Source organism: Schistocerca cancellata, chromosome 5 (genome assembly GCF_023864275.1).
Source record: "Schistocerca cancellata isolate TAMUIC-IGC-003103 chromosome 5, iqSchCanc2.1, whole genome shotgun sequence".
In the NCBI taxonomy this organism is placed as follows: domain Eukaryota; kingdom Metazoa; phylum Arthropoda; class Insecta; order Orthoptera; family Acrididae; genus Schistocerca; species Schistocerca cancellata.
This window is the reverse complement of record NC_064630.1, coordinates 150240830-150254770: the sequence shown is the minus strand read 5'-3', so window position 1 is coordinate 150254770 and position 13941 is coordinate 150240830. Positions and strand designations below refer to the sequence as shown.

The 13941-nt window shown below is 41.0% G+C and overlaps 1 protein-coding gene across 1 annotated transcript in view; it reads right to left on the bottom strand.

The window, feature by feature from the left end:
* The window catches only part of LOC126189003 (queuine tRNA-ribosyltransferase accessory subunit 2), an 87539-nt gene extending 73833 nt beyond the window's left edge, over positions 1-13706 (bottom strand). The window contains exons 1-3 of the mRNA XM_049930809.1: positions 13420-13706; positions 13007-13156; positions 5216-5334 (exon numbers count right to left, since the gene is read on the bottom strand). Coding sequence (XP_049786766.1) covers positions 5216-5334; positions 13007-13156; positions 13420-13533 — 383 coding nt within the window. The 5' untranslated portion in view covers positions 13534-13706. The remainder of the gene's footprint in view (positions 1-5215; positions 5335-13006; positions 13157-13419) is intronic.
* Between the last annotated feature and the right edge of the window lie 235 nt (positions 13707-13941).

Here is a 13941-nt window from a genome sequence, read left to right as displayed (position 1 = left end):
GACTTAATTAAAAAATTAAATTTAATATTAGACATTTTTTCCACTATAGTATTTTGCCATACAAGTAATATACTGCACTCTAACATTTTACCTGTTCTTCATTGGTGCCAGTGTCTAACATAATGTATCTAATGTAGCTTGTTGGTTGTCATGCCCACATAGAATGCAGCACAGTGGTTGCAGCTTAGCTTGTAGATTACATGACTAGTTTCACAGGTAGCCCTGCCTTTGATGGGATAGGTGACAGGATTGGAGTAGTTGGTGGTGGGATGATGTATGGGACAGGTCTTGCATCTAGGTTTATTACATGGATATGAGCCATGAGGTAAAGGGTTGGGAGCAGGGGTTGTGTAGGGATGGACGAGTATATTGTGTAGGTTCCATGGACAGCGGAATACCACTGTGGGAGGGGTGGGAGGGATAGTGGCCAGGACATTTCTCATTTCAGGGCATGAAGAGAGGTAGTCGAAACCCTGGTGGAGGATGTAATTCAGTTGCTCCAGTCCTGGACGGTACTAACTTACGAGGGGAATGCTCCTCTATGGCCGGACAGTGAGACTTTGGGAGGTTGAGAGACTGGAAAGATAAGAAGAAAAACTGATGAAGCACAGGACAGACATGTACTTACAAGGATAGATCCCTATAGGTAGGATCGATGTCCTGGAACCACCTATACGGTGGAGCAGATTAGAGTCCAAGATATCAAACCCTGCAACTATTCACCATAAAGGTGTCTCATTTTCAAGCAACTGATAAAAAAGAATTTCTTCTGAACCATTAGAGCCTTGACTATAGCTCACCAATTTGAAAATGGTGCCACAGCCTAGTGGTTAAGTTGTTTGGCTGGTATGCTAAAGGTTGTGAGTTCGAATCAGAATCAGGCAGCATTGCACATGGCAGTTTACTGTTGAAATTAAGATTTATTTTAGGCCTTGACACTCCACTTATTTAGTTGTTCATTCTTATTACCATTTTATGTATCAATGCTGCATGACTGCAAGCATATGAATGAAGTATGTTTGTGCTGAAGCAAATGTATGAAATAACGTGTTTCTCTCTTTTGTCATACTTTCTGTGTAGTTTCTGTGTCTTGTCATTTGATGTGTAGCAGTGCTAGTATACGTCACAACCAGTCCAATTAATAGTTAATTGTGAATAATAATTTGGAGGGAAACAGTTTAAAAAGTGTGACACTGCACTGCAGTATACTAAGTATTCAACACACAAGTAGTGGCAACAGTTTCTGTCTAAGGTAGTTTTGCATAACATCAACAGAGTCACTCTTCCATTACACAAACCACAAATAAAAGCCATTTCAGCCCAAACATTCACAATTAAGCTGCATTGAACTTTAAGGTACTTAAGGAGCTAGTCTACTACACAGTGGAGTGATGTGTGTATAACAGTCAGTTGTATGGGGCACTGTGAGATGTATCAACATGACAGAAAGGAGCTACTGTGTTTGGAAATGCCCGTGACCACATCATGAATGAAGCTGCTCAATTTGCTTGTGTATCAACAGAGACTGTCTAGCTTTCATAAGGAATTTAACTTGACATAAGAACAATGGTTACAGAAAGATCCTAACTGAAAGGGGCCAGAGACTAGTGTTAACGCATTTTCAATGACAATGAGTTTCAAGATTGACTGGAATTGCTGCCATTAGTTAATGCTGGTACATCTCAAACAGTTTCTGAGCAATAACTACTTACTGGAGTGCATATCGATGAGTTGTAATTTCTTCTCCTTTAAAGTGATGCATCAGTGCCCTGATGGCCCAAAGAAAAATAAGCAATCAATTCAAACCAGACGAAGCATGTGAAAAAGGAAGGGTACCCATATAAATATGGACGGAGCGCCTGACACATAGCGATGGCTACGTGGTAAAGCTTAACTGCTAAGCTTACGACTCGAACCAAACTACTATAGCTGTACCGTCATTCATTCGACCTAAATTGAGTCTCATATTACAATGGCCCAACTTTTGACTTGGAGGTGCGACCTAAAACTTTTCTCTCCCCTTGAATTTCGAGTCTCAAATTTCAGGTGCGGCTTAGATACGGGAAATTATTTTTTTCCTTGATTTCAAGCCTCATTTTTCAGGTGCGACTTAGATTCCAGTAAATACGGTATCGGGTGGAAAGTAGCAATCAACATTCCCGTGATTTCATAGCTCTAAGGCAGGGGTAGTCAATCTTTTATACCTACCATTCACTTGTTTTTATCTCCATTAGTAGTAAAATTTTCTAACTGCCCACCAGTTCCAAAGCAGTGATGATTTATAAAAGAGGGAAGTAATTTTACTTTACAAAATTTGTGGTATATTTACAGCAAATTAAAGCATATAATAACAATTACTTATCAAATACTTCATGTAAAATTTTATGAAAACATAAAGAAATTTTTTTTAAATCCTCTATCACCTACCGTCCACCATGAAAGCTGCAATGCCCACTAGTGGGCTGTAGGACCAGGTTGACTACCACTGTTCTAAGGGATCTAATCATCTATGATTGGCAGCAGGCAGATATGGCACATCTGAACAAACTTGTGGACTTCCTTTCTCACTGAGTTGAATTCATTCTCAACACTAGTGGCAGTGTTACACGGTATTAGTGTCACATCTCCTGAGGGTTACTAATTTTTTGTACAGTGTGCTTACAATCATACGGAGGGGGTGGGGAGGGGGATGGAGGAGGTATGAAACAGATTTTGTGACTGTACTAAGGATTTCTAGATAGAATGAAACAAGTTATCTTCAAAGAACTGTCATCAGCAAATGAAATACATTCAGGTGTGACCCAGGAAAGTGGACTGGGACCCTTGCAGTTAATGTATATTAACTCTTTCACAGCTGCTAGGGCCAAGTGTCCATCCTGCCTGACTGGCTAAAGGGGGGGGGGGGGGCAAACATGATGTGCGCCTCGCCGGTGGGCAGCTGACTTAGCCATATGACCACTGTAGACTGTGTCCATTGTTGGCTAATCGCTCGTTCCAGTGTGCACAAAACCACTTTGCAATCTTTTCTTTATAAAATCAGTATCACACTGTACAGTCACAAAATAGGACTTCAAAACTAATCCAAGCTTTCTGTTGTACATTTACATGGGCTAAGAAACAGTTAGTTTAGAAAAATGATAGGAACTTTCCTCTTTGCAATTGGGAAATTCTGTAACTTGAGATTTACACTAGCAATACATGTGCCCATACCCCATTACAATCTCATTAACTTCAGACCAATATGTGTAAAGATATAAATCTGAAGTGAGCAGTTTCTGATGAAGACACCCAAAACTCAGATCATCTTCTGTTCTGTGCAGCCGCAAAAATTGCCGAGAAACTGCAAGCATCTTCCTACAAAAAAAATGGTTCAAATGGCTCTGAGCACTATGGGACTTAACATCTGAGGTCATCAGTCCCCTAGAACTTAGAACTACTTAAACCTAACTAACCTAAGGACATCACACACATCCATGCCCGAGTCAGGATTCAAACCAGTGACCGTAGCGGTCGCGCGGTTCTGGACTGAAGTGCCTAGAACTGCTTGACCACCACGGCCAGCCATCTTCCTATACTGTTTGCCTTTTGTAACATCTGATACATCAGTTATGTACTATAATCCGTGCCCTTTCACACTTTGTGTGTTTGGATCATGTATACTTTGTAAATTAGAAAATCAGATTAAAGGTACTTGGCTGTGTGTGCCGCTTTCTGTTCAGCATGGCCATGAGAGTTGCTAAGAAACTGCAAGTATTTTGCTACACAGTTCTCCTTTTGTAACATCTGATACATCAATTCATTAGGATAATTCATGTCCTTCAGAGTATTTATATTTGTGTCATTTGTCTTGTGTATGTTAGGAAACAAAACTATATCTATTCGATGGACTTGTCAGCAGAAAGGCACCAGGAGCAGGTTAAAGCTGTAGCACTTTCCAACATTAAAAAGAAGACAAGTTAACGATGACGTTGGCAGTGATGCGAAATGCAGACAACAGCGAGTCACCATTCTTTTGTGCACATTTACCTGCTCCCACTCCCAGCCATCAGGCATTCCTGCCTGTCAGGTGTAAATGAATGCTTTAGCCATATGGTTGTTTCACCTGTCGTGCGTACATGTACACCCATAGCCATCTGGGTGCCCCGCCTGTCGGGCATATATTTATACCCACAGCCACGAAAGGATTAATGACCAGGCAGACAATATTAACAGTAATCTCAGTAATGGCCTCGAAATAGTGGTTAACATCACTCACATCTCAGCTGATTGTGTATAGCTTGACTAGCTACACCAACATTTCTGTGGAAGGAGTTGTTTGTTGTGAAACATTAACACTCACACACAGTAATGCTTAGTTAAATTGTCTTGTTTTATGTACATTGTATTTCCTCTTTGTTTTTATTTGTACTGATGGTTCCGACATGAATAAAAAAAATTAAAACAGCAGTTTACAAATACAAACCCCATCACAAGAACCTCATTCACATTCCTATACTGCCTGAAATATTCACTTCCAATGATCGGCTCCTTATCTCAAAATATTCAGTTTAAGATACTCCTCTATTTGTATGATTTTATGTTTCAAAGTTTGGAAAACCTTTCTTTCTAAAACATTAGAATTACATCATTCTTTTTAATCCACTGATATCACATACTATTAGTACTGTGTAAGGGACTAAATATAACACTGAAGAATCTGTTAGACATATTCTTGATACAAAGACATATCCTATGAAACTGTAAACGATAAAGAGTGCATGCTGATCAGACAAAATACCTTGGGACTCTCATACTCTCAATTCCAGTTGTCACTTGCATGTAACACCATATTTAGTGGTGCTGTAGCTGGTTTCACTTCTTTAAAGCTGCAGTTGCCTAGTCACAGAGGTAAGTGGGAATATGGAGGACAGAGCAAGAGAGATGAGTATAATCCTACCGATGGGAGAAAACATGACAGGCCACATTTACGTGGTAAAGAGGTAGGTTGCTGAAGGGATACAAGCAATTAGAATGGCAAATGGGGGAGGGGGGGGGCGATAGCAAGTGTTTTGCAAGCGTGAAACTAAAGATAGATTCCAAATGAAGATTTTTATATGTTTACCATTATTAAACATTTATTTTGTCCAATATTAAAAATTGTTAAACAGATCTGCGTTCTCATATATAAATTTTAACATTAGGCTAAAAGATAATTTTGTCTTAAATCAGTGCTTACATATCCGGTGTCAGGGAATGATTACCACTTCTGGACCACACAGAGACTGCTCCCTTCTCATTGTATCCTGAGGGACTGACTACTGCTGGGTCCTGAACACCACAGTAGATCATGTAGTCCTATAAAAAAAAAAAAAATAAAAAACTCAAAGAAAATAAAAGAATCACACACTTTTGTCCAAGAAATATGGCATGTGGAGCAATAAAAACATCTGTTGGACAGGACAACTATAATTACAAAATGCACATTGGAAATGATTAACAATCAATATTTTTGTTCTAATATGAATTAGTAATTCTGCTTTTTCTTTTTCTTGTGCTTTCTCTTTAAACTAAGACATGATCAAGTGTGTTACTCTGAAAGTTTAAAAAATACAAAAGTCCTTCACACTGTGTCGTTGTAACTGCCGCCTGCTTCACGTCTGCTGTGCAGCGAGCTACCTTAATTTAAGTATTAACTGTATTTTTCTCACTTGTCACTTCTTCTTCCGTGTGAATTTGCTTTTAGAAAGCTTTAATTTTCGAGTGCTAGTAATAGTGTTCCATAGATTTCGTGTTTGTTTTGAATACAGTCAGAGAGAGTCCCTGTAGTCAACCATAGTGCCAGTAGTGCTAGTGTTTGTTTTCAATACAGTCCAGAGACAGGTAGTGCTATTTTCATTGTTTTCTACAAGAAGTGGCTAGCAACCACAGTTTAGTGAATAAGCAGCCGCCTTTAGTGAATTAGCAGACTAGTTAAAGGTTGATTAACTCTCGTCAGTAAATTGATTCCTTAGGATGGATAGGATGTGTGACTGCTGTGTACGGACGCAGGAGGAGCTGGCCACTGTTCGCGAACAGCTGAGCGTGTTGATGGCCGCGGTCAGCCGTCTTCAGGCTGCTGCCTTGGAGTGTAGCGGCAGTGGGGAGTCTGGTGCGTCGCAAGGTACACCGCAGGTGTTACATGCTTCACCCACTGTCCCTGCTGTCGAGACATCTTCGCCTGTACCGGGCGCGGTTGGGCCACCATCTCCCCAAGGGGAGAGGCGGGTTCAGCGGCGTTCGCGGCGCACGAGGCGGAGGGTCAATGTGGAGGCTGGCCGTGTGGCATCGCCCGCTCTGCCTGTGAGTGGACATGTGGCTGCTCCTTCAGCAAGGTCCGAGCAGGCACACGGGGGGAGGGGTTTATTAGTTATTGGGAGCTCCAACGTTAGGCGGGTGATGGAGCCCCTTAGGGAAATAGCGCGAAGGTCGGGGAAGAAGGCCAGTGTTCACTCTGTCTGCTTGCCGGGGGGTCTCATCCGAGATGTGGAGGAGGCCCTACCGGCGGCGATAGAGAGCACTAGGTGCACCCGACTGCAAATTGTTGCTCATGTCGGCACCAATGACTCATGCCGTCTGGGTTCAGAGGTCATCCTCAGTTCGTACAGGCGGTTGGCGGAATTGGTGAAGGCGGAAAGCCTCGCTCGCGGAGTGGAATCAGAGCTAACTATTTGTAGTATCGTTCCCAGAACCGATCGCGGTCCTCTGGTTTGGAGCCGAGTGGAAGGCTTAAACCAGAGGCTCAGACGATTCTGTGGAGATCTGGGGTGCAAATTTCTCGACCTCCGCTATCGGGTGGAGAAATGTAGGGTCCCCCTGAATAGGACAGGCGTGCACTACACGCCGGAAGCGGCTACAAGGGTAGCGGAGTACGTGTGGAGTGCACATGGGGGTTTTTTAGGTTAGAGAAACCCCTCCTTAGGCCCGACAAGACGCCTCCTGAGACGCGGCAAGGTAGGAGTAGGCAAAATGCAACAGGGAATAACAATATTAATGTGCTAATAGTAAACTGCAGGAGCGTCTATAGAAAGGTCCCAGAACTACTCTCATTAATAAACGATCACAACGCCCATATAGTACTAGGGACAGAAAGTTGGCTGAAACCAGACGTAAACAGTAACGAAATCCTAAACTCAGATTGGAATGTATACCGCAGAGACAGGCTGAACAGTGAAGGAGGAGGCGTGTTTATAGCGATAAGAAGTGCAATAGTATCGAAGGAAATTGACGGAGATCCGAAATGTGAAATGATTTGGGTGAAGGTCGCGGTTAAAGCAGGCTCAGACATGGTAATTGGATGTCTCTATAGGCCCCCTGGCTCAGCAGCTGTTGTGGCTGAGCACCTGAAGGATAATTTGGAAAATATTTCGAGTAGATTTCCCCACCATGTTATAGTTCTGGGTGGAGATTTTAATTTGCCAGATATAGACTGGGAGACACAAACGTTCATAACGGGTGGCAGGGACAAAGAATCCAGTGAAATTTTTTTTTTAAGTGCTTTATCTGAAAACTACCTTGAGCAGTTAAACAGAGAACCGACTCGTGGCGATAACATATTACACCTTCTGGTGACAAACAGACCCGAACTATTTGAAAAAGTTAACGCAGAACAGGGAATCAGCGATCATAAAGCGGTTACGGCATCGATGATTTCAGCCGTAAATAGGAATATTAAAAAGGGTAGGAAGATTTTTCTGTTTAGAAAAAGTGACAAAAAGCAGATTTCAGAGTACCTGTTGGCTCAACACAAAAGTTTTGTCTCAAGTACAGATAGTGTTGAGGATCAGTGGACAAAGTTCAAAACCGTCGTACATTATGCATTAGATGAGTATGTGCAAAGCAAGATCGTAAGAGATGGAAAAGAGCCACCGTGGCACAACAACCGAGTTAGAAAACTGCTGCGGAAGCAAAGGGAACTTCACAGCAAACATAAACATAGCCAAAGCCTTGCAGACAAACAAAAATTACGCGAAGCGAAATGTAGTGCGAGGAGGGCTATGCGAGAGGCGTTCAATGAATTCGAAAGTAAAGTTCTATGTACTGACTTGGCAGAAAATCCTAAGAAATTTTGGTCTTATGTCAAAGCGGTAGGTGGAGCAAAACAAAATGTCCAGACACTCTGTGACCAAAATGGTACTGAAACAGAGGATGACAGACTAAAGGCCGAAATACTAAATGTCTTTTTCCAAAGTTGTTTCACAGAGGAAGATTGCACTGTAGTTCCTTCTCTAGATTGTCGCACAAATGACAAAATGGTAGATATCGAAATAGACGACAGAGGGATAGAGAAACAATTAAAATCGCTCAAAAGAGGAAAGGCCTCTGGACCTGATGGGATACCAGTTCAATTTTACACAGAGTACGCGAAGGAACTTGCCCCCCTTCTTGCAGCGGTGTACCGTAGGTCTCTAGAAGAGCGTAGCGTTCCAAAAGATTGGAAAAGGGCACAGGTCATCCCCGTTTTCAAGAAGGGACGTCGAACAGATGTGCAGAACTATAGACCTATATCTCTAACGTCGATCAGTTGTAGAATTTTGGAACACGTATTGTGTTCAAGTATAATGACTTTTCTGGAGACGAGAAATCTACTCTGTAGGAATCAGCATGGGTTTCGAAAAAGACGGTCATGTGAAACCCAGCTCGCGCTATTCGTCCACGAGACTCAGAGGGCCATAGACACGGGTTCACAGATAGATGCCGTGTTTCTTGACTTCCGCAAGGCGTTCGATACAGTTCCCCACAGTCGTTTAATGAACAAAGTAAGAGCATATGGACTATCAGACCAATTGTGTGATTGGATTGAAGAGTTCCTAGATAACAGGACGCAGCATGTTATTCTCAATGGAGAGAAGTCTTCCGAAGTAAGAGTGATTTCAGGTGTGCCGCAGGGCAGTGTCATAGGACCGCTGCTATTCACAATATACATAAATGACCTGGTGGATGACATCGGAAGTGCACTGAGGCTTTTTGCAGATGATGCTGTGGTGTATCGAGAGGTTGTAACAATGGAAAATTGTACTGAAATGCAGGAGGATCTGCAGCGAATTGACGCATGGTGCAGGGAATGGCAATTGAATCTCAATGTAGACAAGTGTAATGTGCTGCGAATACACAGAAAGAAAGATCCTTTATCATATAGCTACAAAGTAGCAGGTCAGCAACTGGAAGCAGTTAATACCATAAATTATCTGGGAGTACGCATTAGGAGTGATTTAAAATGGAATGATCATATAATGTTGATTGTCGGTAAAGCAGATGCCAGACTGAGATTCATTGGAAGAATCCTAAGGAAATGCAATCCGAAAACAAAGGAAGTAGGTTATAGTACGCTTGTTCGCCCACTGCTTGAATACTGCTCAGCAGTGTGGGATCCGTACCAGATAGGGTTGATACAAGACATAGAGAAGATCCAACGGAGAGCAGCGCGCTTTGTTGCAGGATCATTTAGTAATCGCGAAAGCGTTACGGAGATGATAGATAAACTCCAGTGGAAGACTCTGCAGGAGAGACGCTCAGTAGCTCGGTACGGGCTTTTGTCAAAGTTTCGAGAACATACCTTCACCGAAGAGTCAAGCAGTATATTGCTCCCTCCTACGTATATCTCGCGAAGAGACCATGAGTATAAAATCAGAGAGATTAGAGCCCACACAGAGGCATACCGACAATCCTTCTTTCCACGAACAATACGAGACTGGAATAGAAGGGAGAACCGATAGAGGTACTGAAGGTACCCTCCGCCACACACCATCAGGTGGCATGCGGAGTATGGATGCAGATGCAGATACCTTCTTCAATTTGTATATGCTAATGCAATGTCTCAAGCTAATGGTTAGTGGTCCAACAACATGCCTCTTTGGAGAGACTATCCAAGAACAATTACCAAGCAAAAACAACCACTTTTAGGGGCACTAAATGATCTACAATGTTGGTTTATTGGAGCAACGGACAATTCAACTGAGAAAATGTAATAAATAATTGCTGGTCAGAACATACATTCAGGAAATAAAATTAATGGTATTGCTAACACACTACCTAGCTTTCGGAACTAACAGCTACTTATCGGGGAGGAAAGAGGGGTGTGTTGGTTACACAGGAATGACAGATCATTCAGATCCAAGGATGAGAGAGACCTAGCTGTAATGAATGTACCATCACTCTCATGACAGGTGAGTCTGTGTCATCCTGGGGTCTAAGTGACATGCCTTTCCTTTTTAACTTTCCCCAACACAACACACTTTCCTACCCGAAAAGCAGCAATTAGTACTGAAAGCTAGATAGTTTGCCCCTCTACTTTTACAGCAGTAGAAACATACATTTCACTTCCTGAATTTAAGATGCAAGATTAACATATAATATTACAATTTAACACACTGTCTGTGACAAGATCATTAGAGACAATGCACAAGCTTGATTGGGTAAGATGAATAAAAGAAATTGGCCATGTTGTTTTCAAAGGACTTGTTCAGGCAATTGCCGTAAACAGATTAGGGGAACAACTGACAATCTAAATGAGGAAGGCTGGACAGAATTTGAACTGCCACACACCTCAATGTGAGTCCAGGGTGTTATCACTGCACCATCTCATCAGTTTTTTTTTGGAAAGAGAGAAAACACATGAGATTAAAGCCAGATTAGGGTAACAATATGTTAATTACTAAGGAGAGTATGAATGTATGTGGCTCAAATTGGTACAGTTATATTGTCCTGTGTTTACTGCTGAACACTGATTATGTTTTGGCAGAAAAAGACATATGTTAATGAACTGCTAACCATTAAAATTGCAACACCATTAAGACAACGCACAAAAAAATGTCAAATTGACACCAGGTATACAACATGCTTGGCTGCACAAATGATTAGTATTGCTGTGTAACCATTCAGTATTGGAAGGAGTAACACCACCTACATTTTGTACACAAGGAAAGATTAGGCACAGCAGGTTATTGGTTTAGAAATCACATTAGAAAGTTGGTGGTTTGTGACAGACTGTGTTGTAACTCCTGCAGGAAGGAGAAATGAATATCAGCAAGTGTCAGAATTTGATAGCGGCAAGGTTGTCGCCCTATTGAGAATGCATTCTGCAATACTGATGCTTGCAGTGGTTAATATCCCACAAGTGTTATGCGATTATGGAATTGATGAGTTCAAAAGGGCACACTCAATTCTTGTTCAGGATTTCAGCAACACAAAAAGTGCACAAGAGAGCAGACATATCATTAGGTCCTCCGTGCAGGATCACACAGCCATGTCGCATACAGAGGCAGTAAAGCTGCGTATGTCTCCAAAACACCTTAGAATTTCAGTGTGGTGCCTATCACTGTCATTTCCTTGACACTAAAACTAAAATTAAGTCAAATAAGGCTAGGTTTTGATTTTGATGAGCCTGTTATGTGGTAATAAAACAGATTTTATGCATGGCAAATATTTCAATTGTTTATAAAACCTGTACGACCTAAAAGTGAAAGTTCTGCTTTTCAGGAAATGTAGAACTATATGGTACTAATCAACAGGAAAAAAAAATCAAAATTCTATGGATTGGCATGTTTGAAAAAAAAAATTTTTTCTATAAATTATAAAAAAAGTTCAGAGCACTATAGTAAAGGAACTTTGACATGCAAGTCCAAATGGTGGATTTCTTAGTAATCATAAAGCGTTATCTTCCAAATAAAAAAACCTAAAAAAATATCCAGAACTGTTCCGGAGATACAGCATTTTAAAATTTTTTCCAAAATCCGCTTCTTCAAAATGGTATGCGCAGTGTCATTTTTGGAGGGCCATATCTTGGAGCAGAATTTTTTTTTGGAGAAAACAAACAAATACATGTTCCTTACTTAGTCCTTCATTTTAACATATGCTAAATTCAGTAACATCCAAGACTATGAAGGTGAGATTTTTTCCTTGCCTGTCTGAATTGATATGGACAATGCCAGTTATTTTTTTTATGTATGCTGAACTGGAAGGGGTGGATGGATGTAGGGGAATGTTCAATATTTGCCATCAGCTTCGAACAGTGACACAGGAAACACACAAATGCCATAAATAATATGGTGACTTTAAATTGATGTTATTGGCAATTTTTCACACAGGCTAAGCCACAGATCAGTCTGCCACCACAAACAGTTCTTCCTTTCTTTCCAATTTGTTGGCTTTGTCAACTAACAACAAAAATGTGAATATATGCAGCAAAAGGTGACATGACAACAGCCATTAACATTCCATCATTGGTGAAAGCTGACAATTTGTAGCAAACATTGCTCTTTTTCTAAGATGGGTTAAACCTACTGATAACACATGTTAGCTTTGAACAATAATGTAATAAGTGAACAAACAATGTGCAAGTTGGCGAAGCTAATGAACATTACGAGAATAACAATTCTTGTTAGTGCATCTTATGCACACTTGCGTCGGATCTTTAAGTCCTCCATTTAGATTATTTCATGAGTTGAAGCAGATGGACATACCATTAAGTTCAACATTTGTGTCAACTGAATCTACCAGTCTCAGATGTTAGCTTTCTCCTAGATGTAATGATAAAGTGTCATATAATTTCATACTTGAAAAAACAAAGTGCACAGAACAGTGACTATATGTATTCTGAATCGAAATTAGTTTCAGGAATAGAGGTTGTGGTGATGACTGACCTGTATTGTTGCACAAGGCCTAGCTTAGGTTGTAAAGTGATAGTTTGGGTGTGAGCTGGGGAAGCCAATGACTGTGTATACAAAACCAGTTCTGGTGAGTTACTGATAGTGTATCCTGAGCTCTAGTTTATGTTGAAGACAAGTTTGGTTGTTACTTGGCAAAGTAGCATAGAATGCTTCATTTAATCCCAATATTTCCCTTCTAGGTTTGTAGGGGCATAGAAACTCATCCTCAAAGTAATAGGCTAGTATTAATGCTGTGCAGTAACAACTGTGTCAAACACACAATTCAATAATAAAAGTCCTACACACAAAATAATTCTTTTATACAGAAATCAATATATACTAACCTTCATGCCAATGAATGAGGCTAGGCCCTTCTTTATCTCAGCAACTGGTGAATGCATGTGAATAGTTGTTGGTAGGCTAACACACAGAGGATGCTTCTCATGAGAAACCATCTCCAGGACTTCATGTGTAAGATGAGGCACAGACCCACCCTAAAAAAGAAAAAGTTGGAAAATAATGAATAAATTTAACATTATTTTGTAAAAGAAATACAGAGCCCTATAGTAAAATTTATTGCTTCAGCTATGTCCCATAAATTGCACTATAAATGAGAAAATCTAGGGTTCAGCACAGTTCTTTAACGCAACAAGCACAAGTATGATTGTAAACTGCACTTTTCCTCCAAGGTAAAACAATCATAACAAAGCTTTTGCAACAAATCTTATAAACCAGCATCATCTGTTGCACAATATACCTTCGTATACAAGAGCAGGAGAGGTGTCTCTAGCGCCATCTCCGGCAAACGTGAAATCTCCGTAATAATTCCAAGTCTTCCGCACTTTGTAGCGTTTTGTAAACAGAATTTCATTTTTGTTGTGATACAAATCTCTGTTCTGAGACAGGAGGCGCCACTACCAAAGTAAAACCCACGACGATACCGTTATCACTTGCTTATTTCACATTTGTCAATTTCGCAATACGCACGTCCCGCTACTGCTTCTAAACCTACCCCCACTCTTGGCATCAAAACAACACACCATTTTTTCCCTGTTAAAAAAAAAAATACAGTCCAAAGTTTACTAGTAGAAGGATCGTCCACACGTACAACTCTGACTGAGCAGATAAAAACCTGCGCAGGCAGATCGTTGCAAGAATACAGGAGTTTTGCGCAGAAGTGAGATGCGCGCAAATCTGAAGTTGTGGGTTTAAGCAAAATTGCTCAAACCTGTGGGCACTAACCGTATCAGTGCAGACACATCCGAGCGTGTGGATAGCA